Consider the following 24978-nt stretch of genomic DNA (forward strand, 5'->3'; position numbering starts at 1 on the left):
TGCCTTGCCTTGCCTTCCTCACAACTGATGAATGTTGCTTAACATTTATTTCACAAGGTTACATGAACATGTACAGAACAACACATTACATTAATACAATGTAAATATGTTTGTTGATTTCTGTCCAGAATTTCTGCCACCCTGTATCACGGTGAATACTTTGTGTTAAAGCCTATTAACTTTCTATTGATGGTAGTAAGCAGTTGCTTTCAGTACTGCATTTTTATCACCACTGCTTACTGATACTTGACCGGGGACTGTAAAACCAGTCATAGCCTACATGTATATTTGTAGCAATAGCCAACAATACATTAAAAGGGTCCAAATTCTTTAATAATAAGTAAAGATAATGTTGAGGAAGATAATTTGTCAATTTCCTAGCCAACTGTAAATATATTAAAAATTATTTTTTTATTAGTAATATATTTATTACTAATTAGTATTTTTTTTATTACTAATTTATTATGCAGAAAAGCTGGTATTCACTTAAGACATATGAATAATATCTTTAAGCTGCATGTCCAGGATGTTCATTATTATTATTTATTTGTTGTTGTTGTTGTACTGTTGCATAGTTTTTTTTTTAAAGGTTGAAATTCCTATCTACCGCTGGAAATGAAAAGCAATCTTCGGTCTGAAGGCACGCTTTTGTTTCTCCAAGTCACCAGATCTCATTTCTCTCATTTCTAGTTTTCAGCCAGAGGTTGTTTTTCCCGTGAAAGGTGCAGGAGCGGGTCGCGTGGGACTAATTTACAGAGAGCTTTGATCTACAGTCTCATTATGCGCGCCGCGCGTCCCATTTAGACCAGCACTTCACCAGCCGCGGGTTTAATACAAAACTCCAAACTAAACAGCCATTTCACTCCACACAATAGCGGAGAAAAACGAAAGTTTGCTTTTTATTTTTCCTTTCTATTCTTCATGATTGCTGGTCCAAAGATTGAACGCATCGCAGCAGTTCTCGGTCCATTCCAGACGACGTGGTTCTGCTCCAGCCTTTCTCGTTGTTTCACGCTTTTGTAACAAGCGGAGCGCGAAACCGTACAGTCAAACCAGATCTGTCGTGATCCGTGGAAATATAGGCGCCTGGAAAGTGGACATCAACTCACTTTGACATTTTTTGGCTTTTAATTGTCTTTTTTTCTGTTTCTTGTTCAGGATTAGTTTGAGCATCTTTTAAAGCCATAAATATAATTCTAAGATGCTGTTGTAGACCAACAACGATAACAACAACACAATGGCACGTGTTGCGTAAACATTTGTTATTGATCTCCGTGTGCTTTCTTCGGGATATAAAATACTTGATGGATTTAAAATTTATTTCTGGCATACATTAAGCAATCTACATAAATTTTGATCGCCTCTGTACACTTGCTCACTGTAGTTCGATGGAGGTGTGAAGATTCTCGAGACTTGTTTTTCCAAGGTCGGCAGTCTAATGAATTTCGATCAGCTGCTGGCCACAATCGGTGGCTTTGGGAGATATCAGAAGCTTCTGTATGTGTGGATATGTCTACCGCAGATCTTTCTCGCATTCCACATGATGGCGAGCGTCTTCACAGGCGCCACGCCACCCCACCATTGTTGGGGTTCAGGGATGGAGAACGCGTCCCTTACTGTCGGCAACCTTTCAGTTGTGAATCTGAGTATCTCCCTTCTGCCAGGACATGCGGACTCGTGCACAGCAGTTTCGGGAAAGAACCACAGTACACACTCAACTTGTGAGACAGGATGGGTGTACAGCCACGAGATCTTCCAGAGAACCACTGTCACTGAGGTAAACGCGGGTCTGCATTCTTTAGACGAATTAAATGTCAGGGTTTTATTTTTTCTTAAATGGGTACAACGAAATTTAGTTTAACCTAACAATAGAAGGCTATTAAATAATTACATATTATGAAATATATATTCTATAATGTTACACAATCTAAAATATTAATCCTTTTGGAAGGTTGGGATCACTAAGATTTTTTCCCCTTAGAAATTAATACTTTTATCAAGCAAGAATGCTTTATATATATATATATATATATATATATATATACCTGGTATTGTTATCAAAGTTTTCTATTCTTCAAATAATCCAGTACAAAAAAAAAAAGGTTTCCAGAAAACTATTAAGCAGCAAACGTTTTCATGTTTGATAATAATGATAAGAAATGTTTCTTGAGCACCAAATGCAGATTTCTAAAGGATCGTGTTATGCTGAAGAAAATTCTGCTTTGCCATCTATTAAAAAAAAAGAACAGAAATAGAAATAGAAATCAGTTATTTTAAATTGTAATAATATTTAATTATACTATTTTCTTTATGTATTTTTGATTAAATAAATCCATCCAGTGAAATCATAAAGGACTTATAAATCCTATAAAAGTTTGATTGATATATATAAATCTAAGATTTGCAAGGAAGATAAATAAATAAGATAATATGCCTGTAATGATTTTTATAGACTAACACTTGGGTTTTGTGTATGTATTTGTGCAGTGGGATCTGGTGTGTGACAAGGCAGGTCTAAACAGTCTGGGCTCCTCTATCTATATGCTGGGGTTGCTTGTAGGAGCTGTTGTGTTTGGAGCTATGGCAGACAGGTATATACACACACTCATACACATTTTCATTATCACGCTTCACATGTGTGTTTTGTTCACCCTAAACAACCTGAGGGAAACTATTGGTCATACCCTGCTCATTGCTCTCTATCTCTCTTTCTATGTCCTGCTTCCCATTCAACTCTTTATGTATTAATACATTTTTAATGTCAAATGTACATTGCCTAGAGCTATATATGCAATTACATAGAGTTAATACACATCCCTGTTTCCAATTAGTGGTCTATATACTTTGTATGTACTATAAATCATTGTTTTTCAATCAGGCGGCTGGGGCCCAATAGGGGGCCTCGGCAAAATTCCAGAGGGGCCCCAATTTGTCTTAAAATGTCTTGTACATGTTGCTATTTTAACCTGCTGCTAACAGTATTATAATAGTAAATACTAGTATTAAAGTGCTAAAATAACACAAAAAATAAAAATTGACTTGTTAAATTTGACTGGCATCATATTTATTTTATTTTATTAGAACGTAATTTCAAGAGTTGCAGATCAGCTTTATATAACATTTTAACCCTCTATTTTATGATTATAATAAAAAGAAAAATACCTGTCCATTCACCAGCATTTCTCATTAAATCTCTCTCATTCTTTCTTTCTCTGTAAGGTATGGGAGGAGGTTTGCCATGCTCTTGTCTTTATCCCTTCAGACAGTGTTTGGTGTGGCTGCTGCCTTCGCTCCAAACTTCCCTGTTTATGTCACCCTGCGCTTCATCATAGGAATGACTGTGTCGGGCGTGATAATCAATGCGTTTGTTCTAGGTGAGACTTGGAGTACTAAAGTAACTCTCTAGTCACTAACGGGATAGTTCACTCAAAAATACAAATCGCTTACTATTTTATTAGTCATCACTGATCATGCATGCATCTTCACATAATTATAGATATTTACTAATAATAGAATGTGAGTTGAACATTAACTGGCATAACTGAGGATCTGTGCTTGTACTAAAGGTTACATCTGACCTCTGACCCCTTTCCTGTTTTAGTGTTATTGTTCCTTTGAGCAAGACATTTAACCTCAGGTTAAAGGTGACTTTTTGTTTACAGGGGTGGTTGACTGTTTTTTTCTAGGCTTGATTGTTTATGGGGTGTAGTGTAACATGTTTGTGCACACACACACACACACACACACACACACTTGTTTTTGTGAAAAGTGGGGACATCCCATGGGCGTAATGGTTTTTATACTGTACAAACTGTATATTCTATCGCCCTTTACCAACCCTACACCAAATCTTAACCCTCACAGGAAATTGTGTGCATTTTTACTTTCTCAAAAAAAAAAATGCACACACACAAGTGGGCAGCCATTTATGCCATGCTCAGTCATGCTCAGTCATGGTATTTCCAGCACAAGACTCGAAGCCACAACTTTAGGGTTAAGAGTCAAACTCTCTAACCACTAGGCCACGATTCTCCCTTAGTTTTTACAAAAACTCATTATTTTTCACATAATTTATCTTTATTCTACACTGCTCTGTCCCTTCTCCTTTGAACGCTCAGATGATTTCCTGTTTTTATGAAACCCCTCCCTCAGAAATATGCGATGGGCTCAGATTGGTTAGCTGGCCCAGTGTGTTGTGATTCGCTAAACCGCCTAATGCATGTCTAAACGTCACTTTCATCAATTTGAGCCTGATTGAGATGAAGAGAATATTAATGAAGAGGATCACGCAGAACCTGTGCAAGCATGGCTCTTAATGGTATGTTTTTTGTTTGTTGTTTTCTCATACTTTTAGAAACACTTTCATTTGTAATGCCACTGCTTATGTTAGCTTTTAATATACAGTTTTATCCTGTTTAAAACATTAATACAGCAAGGGAACTGCATACATGTCCATGTTTAACGCTTCAAATAGCTATGTGAAAATATCTGTCTGTCTATACACACAGAGTGTATTACTGGAACAGTTCATTGCTTGAACTGATGATCTGAATGAGAGAGAGAGAGAGAGATGCAGGGCAGGAGATGCGAGGAGGAACAGGATTAAGAACCGCTGCTTTAGAACACTTATTTTGAATCTTGTGAATCCATTAGAATCATTAGAAGACAGAATTGTGATTCATTTATGAATAGATGTTTTCGTGCAGCCCTAGATTTGATGGCATGGCAGCAACTCCTCTTCTTCTCTAAGGCAGTGCAGCAAGGCCTCTCCCCCTTTGTTGCATGTTGCACAAACCCGAGAAGTAACTCGTCGTAGTCCCTACGTCTTTGTAGATATTAATTTTAAAAGCTGAAGATATTTGCAGACTTTGCAGAAATTATTTATGCTCAAACAGAAACATTACACACTAACTAATGTTAAAAAAAGTGAAATTGCAACCACCCCTTTAAAAAGTTTTCCATGCTGGATAAAAAATCATCTACATGATATTTTAAGTAAAACTTGCACACTGAACTTCTGCTCCTCTGCATACTTAATGTCTTACATTTGAGAAACATTTACTATTTCTTTCTAACAGTGTGACTGTCTGAAACCTCTAATATTCCTGTCAATTGATATAGGAATGTGATATTATATTCCAATGCCTTTACTAGACAAGTCAAAACATACCCTGACTTGTAGCAGGTGGGCTGTACCATATGAGGAGAGTCTGATTGACATGAATATTATCTTCATTATTATGTTTTGGAGTTTTTCCTGATTTATTGCACAACCTCATATACCAACATGCATATAAATGGTTCCAGTCGAGTACATTTCTACCTGTACTCAACCGGAACCTTTCAGTTCAAGTGCCCCCCAGCTCTCGCACAGTGCCATTGACATATTTATATGCCAACAGTAGCAAACACACTTTTCTTCTTTACCACAGACCTAAATACCCTAAGTTATACCCTTAAACCCCAGACCTAACCACCCCCGAACACCTAACCTCCCCTCACCCCTCCTGCACAGGCACAGAGTGGACCTGCACACAGAAACGGATGCTGGCAGGCATCTTCACCGACTACTTCTTTGGTTTTGGCTACATGCTGCTGGCAGGTGTGGCTTATCTCATCAGAGACTGGAGAAAGCTGCAGCTGGCAATCTCTGCACCAGGATTTCTCTTCATATTCTATATATGGTGAGACAACACAAAAGTGTACTTTGACTTAACACAAACTTCGAGTGGTGGAGTTTAGTCGTTTTTGTGGTCTTTTATGCTTCAGTGCTGCATGCATTTGATCAAAAATTCTGTAAAAGCACATTAATATTGTGAAATATTGTTGCAATTTAAAACAACTGTTTTCTGTAAGATTAACAAACGTTTTAAGATCTGTTATAAATAAATGTTTCAGTGTATCCTTCCTTACGCAATCAGGCTTTGCAACAGAGAAGATAAAAGCACCACTCACTTCTCTTTTTCATTCACTTCCTCCCTTCCTCTGCCTTTATCAGTCTGACAGCATAAATCTCCTTTCATCCTCCTCTCCTTCTATTTCTCAGGGTTCTTCCACATTCGGCCCGTTGGCTTTTGGTGAATAACCGAAATGAGGAGGCGATTGATCTTCTGCGTAAAGCAGCTACGGTCAATGGTCGCACCTTACCTCCCACTGTTCAGGTATCAAAAATTTGGATCCTTTCACTCTCTCCGCTCTCTTTTTGGCTTTTTTTCTTGTCACGCCTTTGGCCCAATCTTCAAATCCCATAAACTCTCTAATAGCTCTGTTAGCATCACCATGACAACACCATCCCCCACCCTGGGCAACCAAGGGGCCTTTGTTTTTCGTCTTTAAGAAGTGATAGTCTGAAGCTTCACTTCATCACCAGGGCAACAAGCAGATGAGTTTCACATCATCAGGTCATTGAGTGTATTTAGCAAGGTTTCTCCCATTGTTATGAATGAATGTAAGTGTGTTTGGGTAACTTGAACTGAAAAACAGGATGCATTTATTTGATAAAAAATACAGTAAAATTGGTACTGAAAAATTTAGTTTTTAAATATATTTTAAATGGCAAAGCTGCAGGCGTCAGTGTCACGCAATCGTTCAGAAATCATTCAAAAACAGGATGTTTCATAACATTTGTTACAAAGTATTAAAGTGTCATTCTTGCTATCACAGGTGGAGCGATATGAGGGCCCACAAGGACGGAGTCAATATACAGCTGTTGACCTGCTCCGGACTCCCTATATGAGGAAGAGAGCTCTCATACTCTTCTACATCTGGTGAGATTACAAGTAGTAGCTGCATAGATATGTATATTAATGTTTCTTCAATTTCAGACAATTTTTTATATATCACTTTTATTTGGGAAAGAAGCCATAAAGAGTGACAGTTTATATTTCATTAAAACAAAGAGATTTTAACTTTGTGCTTTTTGTTATAAGAAAGTCACATTTGATCATGCATTTATCTTTTATTCTTGTTTCATTTCAAATGGCTATTATATTAATGTTTTACCATGGTCCCATAACATGAAAATCCATCTTAAGAATAATATTTATCAAAGTAAATATCACCCAATAAACAGAATATTTGTTGTTGTTGTAGTTATGAAATGAGCTATAGCAAGACAGATGAACCTGCTATTTTATATTAAAAAAAAACAAAAAACAAAGGTGTAAAATGCTACTGAAACGCAATCCATGTCATGAAAATGATACTGTGGTGGGAATTCATGATTTTAATTAAAAAAATAACCTAGGTATGACGGATGTCTCCAGTCAGCGAGTGAAAAGTGCTCCTGTAGTTGAAGAAGCACCCACAAACTCAACTGTGTGCAGTACAGTGTTCAGTGTTTGCAGTGTTTGGGAACGTTACTTTGGAAATGTAATAGATTACAGGTTACCCTATAAAATGTAATAAGTAGTGTAACTATTTCAGTTACTTTATTAATATAACTGATTATATTTGATTACTTTTCAAAATTTCTAATGTTTTGAACTGGTAGTTTTTTTTTTTTCAAACATGTAAACCAGGCAGGGTTAACCTTACAGTAGTACTCAACACTGATATCTATCACTTTCAAAATCTTTTAACACTTGAATTAAGATTAAAGGCTTCTAAAAATGGCTTGGAAAAATCAGTTAATCTTAAAAAATAAAGCATATACATAATCCCAAACAGGAAACAAAACAGTTATCAAATAAGCATGTGTCCTATTCTGTGCACTAACCTCCTGAAACATTAGTGTCTCAAATTTTAGAACAGTCAATGCAATTTCTGAATGAAATCAATTAAATCTGTATGTGGGTGTGTGAAAAAAGATGTAACCCCCCTCTGTAATCGTTAACATTTTCATAAGTAACTGTAATTTAATTGTAATTTTTTTTTCATTAACTGTAACTGAATAGTTACATTTTTTTTGTAATTAAATGACGTAATTTATCTACATGTAACTATAGTTACTCCCCAACACTAAGTGTTTGTAGTCGTGCCCTTCAAACACACATAAAGGTGTCCCTTAATTGACTCAATGTCTCTGTGTTTCTCCAGGTTTGTTAATGTGTTGGTGTATTATGGTCTGTCTCTGGGTGTGTCAGACCTCGGGGCAGACCTTTACCTCTCTCAGTTCATGTTTGGATTGGTGGAAATTCCTGCAAGGTCACTGGTGTTGGTTCTGCTGCCCTGTAGTCGACGAATCCCACTGAGTGTGTTCCTCGCTGTGGGAGGCAGTGCATGTCTGCTGACTCTCGCTGTTCCAGCAGGTGATCAGTCAAACATGGCTACAGGCACTTTTCTTGAATTTATTTGTCTTTTTAATTATTTTCTTATCAAACTTTTTTTTTCTCTCAGACAGCGCTCATATTCGGACTGCTTTGGCCATGGTGGGGAAATTTGGAATTACAGCATCTTTTGCCATCATCTATATTTATTCTGCAGAACTGTTCCCCACTGTTCTCAGGTACTCGCACACAAAACCTTCTCAAAAGCCATGATCTGTTAACAAGTCCATTTAAATCAAGTGGGAGTGAAGAGCTTGCAATTCTTGATTTCAGCATATAGTTTAACGTGTGGAAAAAATATCTGATTTGGCTTTTTTTTTTAATCTTTAGGCAAACAGGTATTGGTGTTTCTTCTATGTTTGCACGGATGGGTGGAGTTTTAGCACCACTAATAAACCTGCTTGGACGCCACACACCTGTTGTGCCCATGGTGATATTTGGCTCCACCCCTCTGCTTGCTGCAGTGCTTGCTCTAGCATTGCCTGAGACTGCCAATCAACCACTACCAGACAGCATTCATGATACAGAGAGGTAAATAATAACACCACATACAATTAAAGGGATAGTTTACTGCAAAATTCCCTGAAAACGCATCTCAAATAGTCTATCCTCCTCTCTCCTCCTTTAGACCAGCTCTGAAATATGATGGACAAATTCCTGTATATACCAGCCAACTGCCAAGCAGCACAGAAGGTCAGGAACTGCAGTGTTTAGCAGATGAGTCCAGTTAGATGTATATAATAACACAAACTCTATGCAGTGTCTCATTTTAGTGTGTTTACACTATTAGGCTTGCGGATGATCAGTGAAACTTGACAATGGTTAAGGTTTTGATACAAAATGGGACTTTTGACAGTTATTTGAACATTTCATACAGTTTTTTTAAATGGCTGTAGGTTGTTTATTTGATTGATTTACATTTGGATTAGCAGTTTTAATAAAACTTAAGTGTAAAAATGGATGACCGGGTCTGAAAGCTATGCAATTTGTGCATCTAATATTTATAAAAAAAAATAAGAGATGCTCCAAACCAGCGGTTCTCAATTCCAGTCCTTGCGACCCCCTGCTCTGCATATTTAGCATGTCTCTCCTTGTTAACACACCTGATTCAGATAATCAGCTCAATAGAAGTGAGCTCTGTGCATGAACTGTGTTGTGACTGACATGGTGCCTACACAGGTTCATTGCTCCCTACTCCTTGAGCAGGGGAAATCTGTTGAAGTTTACTTCACTTTGAACATTCATTCATTGATTTGAGCTGTGCAACGTCTTCACACATGGACAAGTGTGACATCTTATAGTCTACCTCTGTAAATAAATACAATTTAAAATCACGTCTCGCACACTTCAATGCACTTTGAATGGAACATATAGTATACGTTCGCTTCGAACCGGAATCATGGTGGAATATCCTATGATGTCCACTTTGCAGGGCACTTATGTTCGAATAGAACAAACGTCTGAAGCGATAAGAGAGAAAGACAAACAAAATGTGCAGAGGAGGGGGTCACAAGAACTGGAATTGAGAACCGCTGACCTAAACAAACTTAAAGGAACATATGTGAATTAGTAAGCCGATCTAAAATCATTCAGTTTACATTTAAAATGTTTTTCTTCTTGTGGCAAATGGACCAAAAATATTCATGACTCATCCTGTACTACGCAGATTTTTGTCCAATCAAATACTCTCTAGAATGAGAATGTACCTCCCGCTAGCACCAGCTAACACTCACTAAATGGCAAATTTGTGAGTGTTGGTCCAGTGAAGAGTGAACCAGTGCCTTCTTTGTAAATAGTCTCCAATGTGTGGGAATTACACCGGATTTGTCTCACGTGGGGACAGTGGGTTCCATTTAGATTTGGTTAAGATGACAGTTCCCAAAGATTATGCCTGGTTGAATTGTTTAATAGTATATTAGTATACTGAATTATCTTAGCTCAGTAGCTAGAGGGGAAAGTTTCTTGTTTAGTGCTGTTTTGTCCGTTGTTTGACTGCATATCATTTTTCTGTTGCTTTATTGAAGAAAAAAAACATCATCCAACACCCAATTTAAAAAAGAGGTTTAATGTATAGCGGGTTAAATATGTATGTTGCCAACTTTGCTTGAGCCTATGATACATACACTACTGTAGAAGGTCATGAGATTGCTGTGATGATACATGGTCACAAACTCACAGATAACTTCAATCTCAGCAGCACACTGCCAAATGACACAATCTAGTTTTTACCTTTATATCCTGACATTAACTATGTAATTTTACTGCATGCAATTGTTTGATAGAATTTAACTATTTTAGAATGCAATTTGTCTAATGTTCTAAATGTTATCTTAAAGTGATATACACCTATCATTATTTACTCACCCCCCCCCCCCCCCATGCCATTTTAAACTCTTATTCTGTGTCCTACAAAATACTGTGAAAGCACTGTACTGTATTTCAAGAATCTGAATCCATGTGTAAAATTTTGGAGGAACAGACTAAAATGTTAAGTCATTATTCACATGAAGCCTGAAAATAGCTATGACCAGGTCATAGAGTCAATGGCTTGCACCAGAGAAATAAACTAAACTAAACTAAACAGTAAACAAACCACTCTTATTAGGTGGTTCAGGCTGAATGATTCAATCCTGAATCCGAGGTTCACTAACCAACCAAACTACTAATGACTAACTGACCAAATTATTTTAAATGTCTGATTTTATGTTTGGGACAACACGAGGGTGAGTAAATAATAATGCAATTTTCATATTTTGATTAAGTATACTTTTAACCAAATAATTTTTATAAATTACTGCATGATTATCATGATCTAAATGTTTTTACTCTTGTCCTTAATTTGACCAGACCTTAATTTGTAACTGTCTGGTACATCTGTCTTTTAACCTGATGAAATGTAAAGACTTTTTTTCCCAGAAGAGGGCACCATTAGTGGAACTACCATTAAGAAAATTGGATGGTTACCACAGCCCTCAGTCTTAAAATGTTGAGGACATAAGAATTATTCAATTTGGGTCTAATGAAACTGTTACATAGACCTACTAGTTACTGCCCATTGCCTTGCTTTGAACAAGTATGAGTGTGTTACTTTTGCTGCACGATGGAATGCAAGTCTTAATGTGATTTTACAATGAACAAGCATTTTGTTATTAAGACTTTCCATTTATTGACATTCCAACTCATGAACGATAAAACTGTGATCATTTGTCCAGCATCTGCAATAAAATACTCAAAAACAATTATTTTATGATTTTTCTGGAAGATGTAAGTATATTAGGCTAATGTCACGTAAGTAGCATCAGTGGCCACACCACAGTTGTTGTCTTTCATGGACATCAGTATATAACCATCATTGCCCCAGTAAGTGGACCAGGAGTTTTTAACTAGCCAATAGGGCTTATTATCCATTACCCCATAACCAACTGCTAGCACAGCATGATCCAAGTCATCAGTCCCGTTTTCTGTGGATATAGGAACATAAAACATGAATTTCTGCTTTCTTTAGAAAAGAGTACTGAATACTTATAAGTTAGCATATTATTTTGAGTACAGCAATAACTTACATGTACTTGAAATATACAATATTAACTGTGCATCAAGGTTTCTAAATAAAACAAATTCTAAATTTCTAAAAAAGTAAATAAAGTATTCATTTAAATTTTTTTTGGATATATTTAATGATCTGGCAAATAATATGTTAAATATAGTGAAGACTCACTGCATGCTGGTTCGTAATACACTCCATTGCTGTAAAAGGTGAAGGAACGATGAGAAGCATCAATGCTGACTGCTGCAGGGCCGAATTTAACGATAGCAGCCTTCAGTGCCTCAGTATCACCACTGGTCACATTAGTGTAACCGCTCAACTTTGCCACCATGGAGGACTTATTGTAGTGACACAAACCATTCTGAAACACACACAGTGATTTGATTAGTCGTGTTCTTTTAACCACCAATATGGATCAAAAACTTAGTTTCTACTTTCTAGAAAGAAAAATTGTAATACGTGGACCTTTTCAAGCAATCAGGAAATAGTGTTTCTGATTATAGATGTAAATTCCTATACAGTTTTGCAGGGACCTAAACAACTATTTAAATCAATCAGAAATGTTTGGGTTAGGTAGAGATGTGTGGTGTATGTACACACACCATGCCCATATATCCTCCATAGCTCTCGGCGGTAGAAATGCCACCATGTTTCATAATCCACTCAAACGCTCTCCATTCCTCTCCTCCATCACAACCATTATTCCCAAATCCCCATGTACAGTCGACCAGCATCTGCTGGGACAATGGCGTCAGCTCTCCCGTCTAAAAGAGAGAGAAAGACAAGGACAAGTTCAAATTTGTGTCAGTGAAGTAAAACACATTATTCAGTTGGACATTACAAATATCAGATCATAAAACAACATATTATCATAGTGTTAGAATAAAAAAATAATAATTAATTTTAATAACGGATTAACTTTTTATTAAACTTCTCATGGACCGATAAGAGTACAACACCCGCTTAGTAGCATCAAACGGCTTGAAAGATCAAAGACCATTTTTTAAAATAACTCCAACTGAATTCATCTGAAAGAATAAAGTCATATACACCTAGCCCTTTAAGCTCTTACAAAATAAAGTGGATATGGTGTAAAGGATTTATTATTCAGATTTACCTTCAGGAAAAGTGCTCCCTCTAGTGTTCCAGTGGTGGCAAAGCTCCAGCAGGATCCACACACAGCCTGGTCTTTCACTGGTGTCACAGCCCCTGAAAATACATAACAATATTTTTAAGGCTTTTCACGTGTTTAACCCCAGGTAATTGTCGTTTTAAACACCGTTTTTAACCCCAGGTAAAGAAACTTTTCACATCCGTCATTTGAAAGTGGTGTTAGCACAGCTTTTTATCCGGGTTATGAAACCCTGATCCGGAGCATTGCTGTGCTAAGTTTGTTCAGTGTGAAGTGGTGCAGGTGTTTTTACTTGTTGCTGCTGGACGCTTGGCAACAGACAGCCAATCAGAAATTGAGCAACGAGACTCATGTCACGTTAGTAACAGGAAATGCACGTTGTGTAAAAAGAAGCCGGTGGGAGAAATGTAAAAAGATGGAAAGTGTGTAAACAGGTTGCCTGTTGTTCATCCAATCAGTGACAGTGACACCAAAAATATGAAAATAAGAATTTTAAACCCTGGGATTAGGAATGTACAGTGTGAAACGGCTGTTATCTTCAGGTTTAGTATGAGCAGTGTGAAACATAACTACAGAAAACACAGGATTCCGTTTATCCAGGGTTTAGGATGATCCATGGTTAACAATTTCAAGTGTGAAAATCCCTTAGGTGTATCATCTGAATCACTAAACATGCATGGAATGATTCTGACTTCACATACTGTACAACCCAACAAATTCAAACAAGATATACACACCATTCAGCCTCCAGTCTACTGAATCAGGGATGTCTATAGAGCGGATTTCAGAGGGAAAAGGCTGAGCCTTTCTGTGAACATGAGTCCTTTTAAGTCCTTTCATCATGGCCAGCTCTTCCTGTGACCGATCAGCCAGGTGATTGACAGAGAGGGAAAAAGAAAGACCTGCTCTATTCATAGAGTGCACATACCTGAGGAAAAATGTATGTAAAAAGAATTTCTTCAGACAAGTTCACAGACTGCTTACTGTTTTTTTTTTTCATTATATAACTTTGTATAGATTATTATGGCTCCATATTCTCATTTATATCAAGGTAATTAACATTTCCATGTAACCAAGAGAGAATTTTTTTTTTTTTTTTTTTTTTCACATTTTAAAGGGGTGGTTGATTGGTTCACTTTTAACATTAGTTAGTGTGTAATGTTGCTGTTTGAGCATAAACAATATCTGCAAAGTTACGAAGCTGAAAGTTCAATCATGCAAACAGACATATTGTCTTTTTAAATTATGGCAGTTTAGTGCCTACAGTTATGAATAGTAGGGACTGCAATCATATGCCCTATTCGACTGCTCCAGATACGTTGATCCGTGCGCCATCTTGGAGTGGTCAACTTGACGTCACTCATCATAACAATCAATGAATATTCAAAGATATACATGTGCTGTTGTATATATAGATGCCTCATTAGTGGCTGTTTCTATGGGCCGCAATAATTTGTGCTTTGTGTTTCAAGGATTGTGAAGTCACTGTAGTGATATAACTACTTCCCGGGTTTGTGACATCACAAACCTTAAAATGTACATAAATCCCACCCCCAGGAACATGCAATGCAGGGGCGAGGCCATGTTGCACTGTTTTAGAGACGAGGAACAGTTGTTGCCAATGGCTTCAAAACTAGAGGTGCATGAAAAAAAAATCTATTCATATATGAATCATGATTCTGTCTTTTAACGATTCTAAAGGAGTCACAAGTGTTAATATCAATGTTCTAAAGCAGCGGTTCTTAATCCTGTTCCTCGTGTCCCCTGCTCTGCATTTGTCTTTCTTACCTGATTCAGATCATCAGCTCGTCAGTTCCAAATGAAATGTTTTCGAGACGCATTTAAATCTAATTGCTCAAACCAATGGGCCACATTCCAGACAAAACTGGACAAGTGTAAATGCATCTGCTTGTTGAAACCACACATGCAAATTTTACTCCTCCCAAAACATTAAAATAATAAACATGTGAGAGCATTTTATATACTACTGTATATACAAGGGATGTTATAGTATAAAGTATAGGCAACAAGCATCGCTGCGGATGAGAAGATGAGTATTTCTTCAGCAAGCTAATGTGCAAACTACTGCAAATGAAACTGAAGCAAGTCGCAGACGCTCAACACACAATTGTCTTCATTAAGAGTAGTGAAACTAACCCATCTTTCCAGTGCTGATGCAGCGCTCTCTCCTGTTGCGGTCTTTGATCTTGAAATTAACTGATAATTAATCAAATAGCATAAAACGCAGTGTATATCTGTTGCTTCCTTGACATGTACTCTGTTTAGTGTGGGAACTGAAGACCGGATTTATATCCATTTTACGAAGACACATTTATGTGGCCAAGAGTAAATGGAAATGTTTCACATAATTTATAAAGGTAAATTATGTGAACATTTCTTTTTTTTTTTTAAATAAAGCATTAACATGTTATACTGCACCCAAAAAAAACTGTCAACCACCCCTTTAATACAAATCACCAAATCTCTACTAATGTTTCTTAGTTTTTCCTCACCGAATATTATGTACAAAGTTGTGCTCACGCGCCTCATGCTCCTTTTCATTTTCATATTGCCGCTCATACTTCTCCTTAAAGTGGCCAAACAGACGGTGGGCGTGACCAACGGGGGAGGTGTGGACAAGGTCTTGGATGGGGTTGGCCAATAAATGATGCTCAAGACCAGGACCAGGAAAGTCACCACAGGTCAATCCTAAATACAAAAGTGAGCTTTTTATTAGATAGTTTGTAAGTGGCAGAAAAATGTCTATTCACTGAATGAGTTATGCATTTATTGTATTCACCTCCAGGTAGTTTGAAAATGTCAGAATCAATTTTAGAGCTAAAGTCACTGTAGTCGATAAGGTATTTATCATAGTGGGACCCAAAAAGTGTGTTGAAGCCCATCATCTCATAGTGGTGTGGGGTGGCTGGGGAATCATTTCCCTCTGGACGTGTGACCCACAGACGATACGTGTTCTTCTTATGCCCAACCTGAGTGACGTTTTTCCAGACCTCACACAGATTGCCTGCGTAATACTCCATCTTTTCAAACTGCAAAACAAACAATTTCATAAATACCTCAGCCTTGTTCCTTTGGTTTGCTCCACAGAAGATAAGAAGTCATTCAGGTAGTACATACTTCAAAGCCCTGCAGATCAGGCAGAGCTGACTGTGGAAGTATTGGATCCTCCTTGGTACCATTAAGCTGGAAACACTTCATAGTATTGAATTCAGTCTCAGTGGTGACTGGTGTAATCTTGTAAGTGGCACCATAGTCCAAATCATTTCCAATAAAAAAAGTGCACACTGTACCTATAGACAGCAGCAATTAGAAAAAAAAACAATATAAAATATCAACAGCTTGTCTATAAACATGTTTGAATACAGTCGGGTTACATTTATTTTCATGATGATAACTGACCGTGATAAAAGTCTATTCGACTTCTGTTCCCTTTGAGATCGAACCAAGCTTCAAATGGTTCCTTTATCTCAGCATAAGGCAAAGTAAGCAGACCTACATAAAAGAGGGATTTGTGACTTTAAAAGAAGTGTACTGTACTGGGATGTACTGTGTACGTATTTAAATATGTACCTTTAACATGATACATCTTTCCAAAATCAGGAACAGTTCTGCCACCAACTGGTGTGGCATCTGGGGAAGAAAACTATTTTTTTTAAACAATACAAAACATAATATATACACTACGAGTGCAAAGCGTAACATACTGAGCCTAAAATATCGTATTTATCCAAAACACACGGTGTTAAAAACATAATCACAGAAAATGTCTAAGGCGCTAAATCACAAGATCAACTGTCAGACGCTTTTGTTTTCTTCCTGTTTTGTGTTGTTCTCTTTTATATAGACAGAACTTTACCTGCAGCACACACCAGCAGCACGAGCCCTGCTAGAAGAAGACACATAATGTAATCTAAAGAAACCAGACAGACATCCACTGGAGATGAATACGCTTTCTCCTTCTGGAAAAAAAAGACCCGGAACAAAACAAGAGAATCACGTAAATGAGTTTACGCTTAGACGACTGAAAGAAGATCACTCACGATAGAAGAGAGGTCACATAAAACACGGGAAGGAAGGACTAAATTAAAGTCATATGACAAGAGGGTCTTGCTGTCACATGATTGTAGTCAGCTGTTTGCCTTTGACCAAATTCCCCTGAAGCGGGTAAAATTGCTGACTTCTAGATGTTCACAAGTAGTAGGCTACATATCTTAAAACATGTTTCTGGCTAATCGAATCACTTTAAATCAGAATTTAGCGCCAGAAACAGAAAAAAAATTATCTACAAAGTGAAATGTAGTGACATGCGAGATGGGAAGTAACATTGCAAAATGCTTGAAACATGAGATGAGCTACTGAGAGTGAAAACAAATATGTAGACATAAGAGCTAAGGCTTCGTGATTGAATTATCACTTAATTATCAAAGATCAAGCACTTATGTTGATTCAGTGCTGACTAAAGGTTATTCACCTCTTCCAGTGTATGTCTGTCTGGTTTATTTAGATACATTTGAACCTTATATGCTGCAGTTAAAGTGCTGTCTCAGTAAAAGAAACAAGAAAAGAAAAGAAAACAAACACAAACGGGCATATTTAATCCCATGATATATAATAGCTGAGACACCATTTATGTGATGTTTTTAACACTAAACGCATTTATATAGTATACATTTGATTTCACTGTTATAGAAAATATGAATATGTGATTTAATTATCAGGTGCCACAACAGCTGGTGCAGAGCAGTTCCTGATTTTGGAAAGATGCATCAATTCAAAGGTACATTTCTGCCAACACAGTACATCTAAGTACAGTAGACTTCTTTTTCAGTATGCTGCAGGCGGCTTGTCGTAAGAGACCCTGCAAAATAATAAGGCTTGTTCGACTGAGTCGCCTAGTCTCCGCACTGCATTCTGGCGCTGCAGCCGCATGATCACGTGTGCCATCAAAGTACCGCGAGAGCAACACGAGACCAGGCGGTGCAGTTGCTCAAAATCGCTCAAAATCGGTCAAGAGGGTCGTTGCGAAAACCTAGCCTTGGTGACGGCGCGCTTTATTCTCAATCGTTAGATTCTGTGATTTGCGTGTTTATACTAACAATTAAATGAAAATAATGCTGACAAATTCGTGTTTTTATAACATTTAACGTTTCTTTTAGTGTAGTCACGCTGTTATCTTGAGTCACTTAAAAAAAAAAAATCTGAAACACTGATAAAAGCATACCCCTACTTATCGGTATTTAGATGACCATATGTTTATAACTTTATATGCTTCATTTTATTCTTGAAAATGACCAGGGGCTTCGGACGGGGTATAACCAGTACTGATTACGAGGGCCCCAAAGGAAGAGGGGGCCCTTTAAAAGTCTGGAATATATTTTCAGGGGGGGTGTCATTAGGACTGCCTATGCATCTTGTGCAGCGCCCCTGAACATGACGCTGTATTAAGCAGTAATATATGTGTTTCTGTTGCTCATAAAAATGTTTCTGTGTAATTAGAAATAATGTATATAATTCACTTCATTGATACATATATGCAAACCCAATGATCTGATCACTTCCACGAGCATCCGAGGCGGCTGCTCTCTTCAGCCGGTGACAGCCTGGTGTAGTGCTTCTCGAACAAGCCTATTCACAAAGCATAGACCTTTGTATAAACTGAATAAATAATAAACTGTAAATGTGTTCAGCATTCTGCAACAATTAGATGTCTTAAATAGATAAATATCAAAACAGGAGCAGAGAGAATTTCGTTAAACTCTTGTTCCCCTTTCTCTCCTTAAGCTGAAGAAAACAGCAATGTGTTCTTTGGTAAATTTGTCGTTCCCCTGCTAATTTTTTGGGAATGGGCAGGGGGGTGAGATGGGTAAATCAAATGTCAATGTTGAAGAGCTTGGAGTTTTTGGAGTCCTTTTCTCCCTCTTGTGGATGCGGGTATATTTACTCATTTATTATATCCTTTTATATAATAAGAATATATTAAATATTTAAACCCAGCTCAGAACAAAAATATTCTAGAACTCAAATATCCTGCAACAAAAAGCTCTACAAATAAACATTAACTTAATAATAAAAAGTAAACTACTTGTTGAAGAAATATCGATTACAACAACAACAGGAATTAACAAAATATAACTCAGTCAACACAATATAATTGCAAAATAAACCCTTCTGGAAGAGGGAACCTCACAAGACAGCTTCCACACACACACACACACACACACACACACACAGTCAAGGCTCTCTCTCAAGACAGTGCTGTTTAAATGCACACTGCTCGCCCCCCTTCACCCTACCTTCTAGTCAGAATTGAGGACCAATCATTGATGTCAGATGTAGCCATGACCTATGAGTAGAGGTGGAGAGGGAGAGAGAGAGAGCACGCAAAAACACAAAGAAATACAAACTAGGATGTTCTAAATTATTTTCTGCAGTAAAATATACTGATTATGAAACCATTGTTTTATTGGATCTGGCTCCACTAACATTACAACTAACCTTCACTAATAGATATACTTCAGAAGTCAGACGAAATCCCAGATGTCTCTAAAAGCATATTATGGGAAGCTCTGAAGGTACGTAGTCAAATTATTATCTCTGTGTATTGCACATCAGACTAACACTCAAAAAGAGGAAAGAAAAATGAATAGAACAAATTTCAGAAATAGATCACCAATATGCAGAATCTCCTACAACATAATTTGACGAAAAGGATAACATTGCAAATAGAATTTAATCTTCTATCACTGGCTGAGACTGTTAAATTAATAAATTGTTCCAGACATAAATACATAATTATTAATACAACATATTCAAATAATCCATGCCATGAAGGAATAGATTAGTATATAAATAGTAAATAGAATTTGGTTCTTCAAATATATACAGATGGATCAAAGGATTCAGATGTCAAATGAACTAGTTTTGCCATGTTTACTTTGCAGTAGACTAAATGATGCTCTTTCTGTCAGCCATGAGCATTAGAATGAGTAGAGAATGCAAGACCTAATAGGATGTTTATTTTATCAAACTCTTCTTTTTGATACATCTTTCACCAGTGACATTTAGTGAAATGAGAGATGGGAGGTAATGTCAGAGAAATTTGATGAGCTACTGGCACAGTGGAAAAAATATATGATATTTTTATTAATATATTACAATATTAAGAAGGTCTTTATTATTTTTTTATTCATCCTAATGTAAGGAAAAGAAGAAAAAAAAAGTAATTACACAATATCAGTTTAATAATCAGAATTCCATTCCGTTTGGAGTTTGACAAGCAGTGTCACAGTGAGAACTTTAGAAACAGACCAGTTACAAACCATAACTTGAAAATGATTCCAAAATATGCTTGAAGATGCAGATACTCCATTTAATCAAACTAAATGATTAAAAAGATGATTTAGAAAAAGCTGAAAATATCACTAATTAAGACAGTTTGTTATGCCGTACTCAGAGAAATGTGTGAGGACTGTTTTGTAACATCCTATTCCTGTTTTGGAATCCGTAAACCTCCTGTCATCCTGGCCAGCTCTGCCTTTGACCAATCAGCGAAGTTATTGATACCGACACTATATGTAAGACCAGCTCTGTTTTTAGAGTGAACAAACCTGAGAAAGAGGAAGTAAAAAGAAAGCATGCATATCTTAAATCAGACACGGATTGTTTACTACTACTATATTGCAAAGTTTGTAATTGTCCTCACCGTTGAGTATGTATAAAGTAGTTCTCACGCTCTTCGTGTTCCTTCTCATTTTTATACAGACGATGGAATTTCTCCTTAAAGGGGCCAAACAGACGGTGGGCATGGCTCACAGGAGAGGTGTTGACATAGTCTTGAATGGGGTTGGCCAATATTTGATGCTCCTCAACAGGATCAGGAAACTCTCCACAGGTCATTCCTAAAAACATAATACATCAGTGAATGTTTGATTAGATGAAGTATTGGTGTAAAAGAGACAGAAATAGTAATTTCACTGAATGTTTGTTTTCCAGGCACCTCCAGGTGGTGTGAAAATGTCAGGCTCAGTTTGTGGGCTGAAGTCACTGTAGTCAATAGTGTATTTGTCATTCTGGGACTCCAAAAGAGTGTTGAAGCTCATCATCTCAAAGTGGTGAGGGGTGGCTAAGGAATCGATTCCCTCTGGACGAGCGACCCACAGACGATACGTGTTCTTCTTATGGCCAACCTGAGTGTCCTTTTTCCAGACCTCACAGAGAATACCTGTGTGATTCTCCATCTTCTCAAACTGCAGAAAACAAACAAATAAACAATCAATGAACTCAAACATCTCAGCCTTGTTGATGTTTTGGTTCGCATTACAGTTGAATCTATGGGATGTAAAGTTGTTCATATATTTCAAAATCCCTATACGGGACGGCGACGGTTTCTCATATGGATGTCTGTAAAAATAAATGTACATATCACCTCAGTGATTTGTTCACAGTGGAGGAGCGAGTTCTGTGATCCTACAACTGTTTATAATTCACATTTTAAAGTTGTATAGCATGCCTGCTGCTGCCATAATAAAGACCCATTTTAAATGTTTACATGCTTTTCTCTTTCTGCTCCCACTCACTGTGGTGGAGCATTTATTAAGTAGCATACTGTTCTTTTAAATTCCATCATTTCAGAAATAGATATGCATGCAAATAACAGCAAAGTACAACAGTTTCCGTACAGTGTTTTTACCTGGGTGGTGACTGGTGAGAGATAAACACTGACATTTTGTATTCAGACGGCAATAAAATCACAGACTACCCCTTGTAAATGGTGAAAATAACTTACGTCCACATGAGAAACAATTACCAAATAGGGCTTAAAACCGGACTTTCTTTGCTTTGGTTTGACAAAACAAAAAGTTTAAAATAATGTTTTAAAAGCTGGATCTTTGAAGGTTTTAGAAGTTAAGGAAAGTCAAAAAGACCAATGAAAAAAAAAAATTCTTCAGACCTCATTCAACATCATCAGACTGCTAAGAAACCAAATAAAAACCATTAGACCTTTAAAAAAGTCCTCTGCTGGTTGTTGCTAGGCATTGTTAGCATGTTTCTGAGAGATGTTGGCGTATTTTAGCACATCACTAGCATGTTTTTATAAGTTTGCTAGCATGAGGGGGTTGAGGGGGAGCACATATGTAAACCAAAATTGTGAATGTGCACAGGACCGCATTGTTCATTTTTGGGTAAACTACCCGTATCCCTGAGTAGTACGTACTTCAAAGCCCTGCAAATCAGGCAGTGCTGCCTGTGGCCGAATTGGATCCTCCTGGGTACCTTTAAGCTGGAAACACTTAATAGCTTGGATTTCGGTTGTTGTGGTGACTGGTGTGATCTTGTAAATGGCACCATAATCCAAGTCGTTTCCAATCAGAAAAGTTTGCACCGTTCCTGCATAGAGAGCATCAGTGATGAGAAACTACATACACAATCTATTTCCATTTAAATACTGCCTCATTTTATTATCTGATAATCACTGACCATTATAATAGTCGATTCGACTTCTGTTTCCATCAAAGTCGTACCAAGCTTCAATTGGCTCTTTTAAATCAGAATATGGCAGAGAGAGCTCACCTACATAAAAAGGGATACTGTAAAAAAAAAAAGAAGTGTACTTTACAGGGATGCACTCTGTAATTAGAGAGAAATTTACCTTTGACATGATACATCTTTCCAAAATCAGGAACTGTTCTGCCACCAATTGGTGTGGCATCTGAGGAGGAAAGCAAAGAGACATCACACAATTAATTTAATAGGTTTCTTTCTAACTAAAACACATAACCAACTATACTTCTCCATGTTTTCATCCTGCTGTGTTTTGTTTTCTCTTTTACCTGCAGCACACACCAGCAGCACGAACCCAGCTAGAAGAAGCCACATAATGTAATCTAAAGAAACCAGACAGACATCCACTGGAGATTAAAAGCTTTTGTCAGTCTGAAAGAAAAAAAAACAAGAAAATTAGGAAGAGGTCATTAGTGTTTGCACCAGCGACGAAATGTGGATAACCATAAAAGTGGTTCCCAATATAACAGATGAAGAAGGAACTGAAATAACATCATATGACATGAGGGTCCATCAGTGGGTGGACAAATATTTATTGAGCCAGGACAAGGTCCTCTCAGTAAAGATTGCAGGGATGATTGATGTGGGACCCCTGTAATCGGTCCATCGCTCCCCCTGCTTGCGACATCTCTGAGCAAACACACTGCAAATATGTAGCTAAGCTTTTAAAGGACAATACCTGCATGATTGGTTGAAATATGCAAAAGCCATAAGGTTCAACCAGAAGCCATAAGGAAATATAAGAATTAACTTAACTTTTAACTACCAGAATAATCTGAGAACAAATTGAGTGTCTGCAAGCTATAGAGTGTTGTATTGGTTTTTGAGTTTGTAGGTAAAAAGTTGCACAGTTGGCTGAAGTTCAACATGTTGAACACTGATTTACAGTGACAACAGTGATAGATCAGTCTCCTTAAGAAATAGCTGATGAGTAAATAAATACTAAATAGAATTTTGTTCTTCAAATTTATACAGATGATCAAAGGATCAAAACATATATACAAATAAATAAAATTATTAGTAAAAAAATGTTTTTATTTTGGAACATCTTTTCCCATATTTGGCACACCTCCTGTCATCCTGGCCAGCTCTGCTTTTGACCAGTCAGCAAAGTTATTGATAACGACGCTGAATGAAAGACCAGCTCTGTTTGTAGAGTGCACAAACATGAGAAAGAGGATGTAAAAAAAAACATGCATATCTTATTTCAGACAGATTATTTACTACTACTTGTCATTTTCCTTAATGTTGAGTATGTATGAAGTAGTTCTCGTGATCTTCATATTCCTTCTCACTTTTATACTGATGATTGAATTTTTCCTTAAAGGGACCAAACAGACGGGGGGCACACTTTCAATAAAAAAAAGGTATAAAAACTGTCACTGGGGGCGTACCTTTTAGATACTAATATGTACACTTTAGGTTCTAATATGAATCTTATATGGGCTCTTTATGTACAAAGGTGTGCCCCAGTAACAGCTTTTATACCTTTTATTCTGAGAGTGCATGGCTAACAGGAGAGGTGTTGACATAGTCTTGAATGGTGTTGGCCAATATTTGATGCTTCTCAACAGGATCAAGAAACTATCTAGTTCATTCCTAAACAAAATACATCAGTGAATGTTTGATTGGATGATGTGTTGAAAAATGCAAAAATAGTCTGTTTTGTTTTCAAGTTACTTCCAGGTGGTACAGTATAATGTCAGGCTCAGTTTGTGGGCTGAAGTCACTGTAGTCCCCACTTCCTCAAATCTTGCCCTGGAGGTCCAATGCACTGCAGTGTTTAGCTCCAACCCTGATCAACCTCACCTGTCTGAGATTCTCTAATGATCCCAAAGACATTATTTGGCATTGATTAGCATGCTCAGGTGTGTTTGATTAGGGTTAGAGCTAAACTCTGCAGGAAAGTGGATCTCGAGGTCCAGATTTGAGGATCCCTGCTGTAGTCAATAGTATATTTTTCATTGTGGGACTCCAAAAGAGTGGTGAAGTGATGTAGATAACCAATACGCTTGTTAGGCGGGCTTGCAGCTGATAGGTGGAGATAAGCCAATGTTCGTCTAAAACCCAGGTATACTAAATTTGCATATCTGGTCAGAAATAATGTGGACTGTGCTGAGGATAGAGCAGAAGCAACAAGAACAGTATTAAGTGGGGGTACACAGAGATAACTGTGTTAAAACAGTATAACATAATGTGATGATGGTAATGAATCGAGTTAGACATGAATAACAGGTGCTGCACTGAGTACAGGGCATACAACAACAATAGCATTTAGGGCTGCTCAGAGTAGAACTGTGTGAGGCAGCATAACAAGAATAGAGGTAGCATAAACTTGAGTCAAGCACTCACCAACAGCACTTTGGACGTCCAGCTTGCAAAACCTGGCAACGATATTCTGAGAAGACCAAATAGCTGAAAGACATATATCCTGAATATACATACCTCTT

At 37.3% G+C, this 24978-nt stretch overlaps 2 protein-coding genes across 4 annotated transcripts; one reads left to right on the forward strand and one right to left on the reverse strand.

Moving 5' to 3' along the window:
- The first annotated feature begins 619 nt into the window (after window positions 1-619).
- Window positions 620-11617, forward strand: si:dkey-166k12.1 (solute carrier family 22 member 13). Its single transcript, XM_052584231.1, has 10 exons — window positions 620-1777; window positions 2488-2591; window positions 3220-3374; window positions 5516-5684; window positions 6047-6161; window positions 6664-6767; window positions 8038-8249; window positions 8338-8446; window positions 8598-8798; window positions 8896-11617. The coding sequence occupies exons 1-10, from the start codon at window positions 1439-1441 to the stop codon at window positions 8996-8998; spliced, it is 1611 nt and encodes a 536-aa protein (XP_052440191.1). The 5' UTR covers window positions 620-1438; the 3' UTR covers window positions 8999-11617.
- On the reverse strand, window positions 11409-23007 carry LOC127979091 (digestive cysteine proteinase 2). 3 transcript variants are annotated; one of them, XM_052584229.1, is made up of 11 exons: window positions 22798-23000; window positions 16538-16597; window positions 16367-16459; window positions 16085-16257; window positions 15747-15996; window positions 15460-15655; window positions 13684-13874; window positions 12932-13023; window positions 12417-12578; window positions 11986-12175; window positions 11409-11728 (listed from the first exon to the last, which is right to left on the reverse strand). In XM_052584229.1, the coding sequence occupies exons 1-11, from the start codon at window positions 22841-22843 to the stop codon at window positions 11541-11543; spliced, it is 1641 nt and encodes a 546-aa protein (XP_052440189.1). In that variant the 5' UTR covers window positions 22844-23000; the 3' UTR covers window positions 11409-11540. The 3 variants fall into 3 exon arrangements, with proteins under 3 accessions (XP_052440189.1, XP_052440188.1, XP_052440190.1); XM_052584228.1 differs by lacking the exon at window positions 22798-23000 and adding an exon at window positions 16824-17060; XM_052584230.1 differs by lacking the exons at window positions 11409-11728; window positions 11986-12175; window positions 12417-12578; ... (5 more) ...; window positions 16367-16459; window positions 16538-16597 and adding exons at window positions 20190-20574; window positions 20670-20865; window positions 20964-21213; ... (1 more) ...; window positions 22445-22537; window positions 22617-22676 and having other exon boundaries at window positions 22798-23007.
- Window positions 23008-24978: the final 1971 nt, after the last annotated feature.

Source organism: Carassius gibelio, chromosome B19, assembly GCF_023724105.1.
Source record: "Carassius gibelio isolate Cgi1373 ecotype wild population from Czech Republic chromosome B19, carGib1.2-hapl.c, whole genome shotgun sequence".
Lineage (NCBI taxonomy): Eukaryota > Metazoa > Chordata > Actinopteri > Cypriniformes > Cyprinidae > Carassius > Carassius gibelio.

Coding starts and splice junctions, on each gene's coding strand:
- si:dkey-166k12.1 (XM_052584231.1), top strand. CDS start 1,439: ATGAATTTCGATCAGCTGCTGGCCACAATCGGTGGCTTTGGGAGATAT. Junction 6,768..8,037: donor CTCATACTCTTCTACATCTG/GTGAGATTACAA, acceptor GTGTTTCTCCAG/GTTTGTTAATGTGTTGGTGT. Junction 8,799..8,895: donor AGCATTCATGATACAGAGAG/GTAAATAATAAC, acceptor CTCCTCCTTTAG/ACCAGCTCTGAAATATGATG.
- LOC127979091 (XM_052584229.1), bottom strand. CDS start 22,843: ATGTGGCTTCTTCTAGCTGGGTTCGTGCTGCTGGTGTGTGCTGCAG. Junction 16,460..16,537: donor AAAGATGTATCATGTTAAAG/GTACATATTTAA, acceptor TCTTTTATGTAG/GTCTGCTTACTTTGCCTTAT. Junction 12,176..12,416: donor ATGGAGGATATATGGGCATG/GTGTGTGTACAT, acceptor TGTGTGTTTCAG/AATGGTTTGTGTCACTACAA.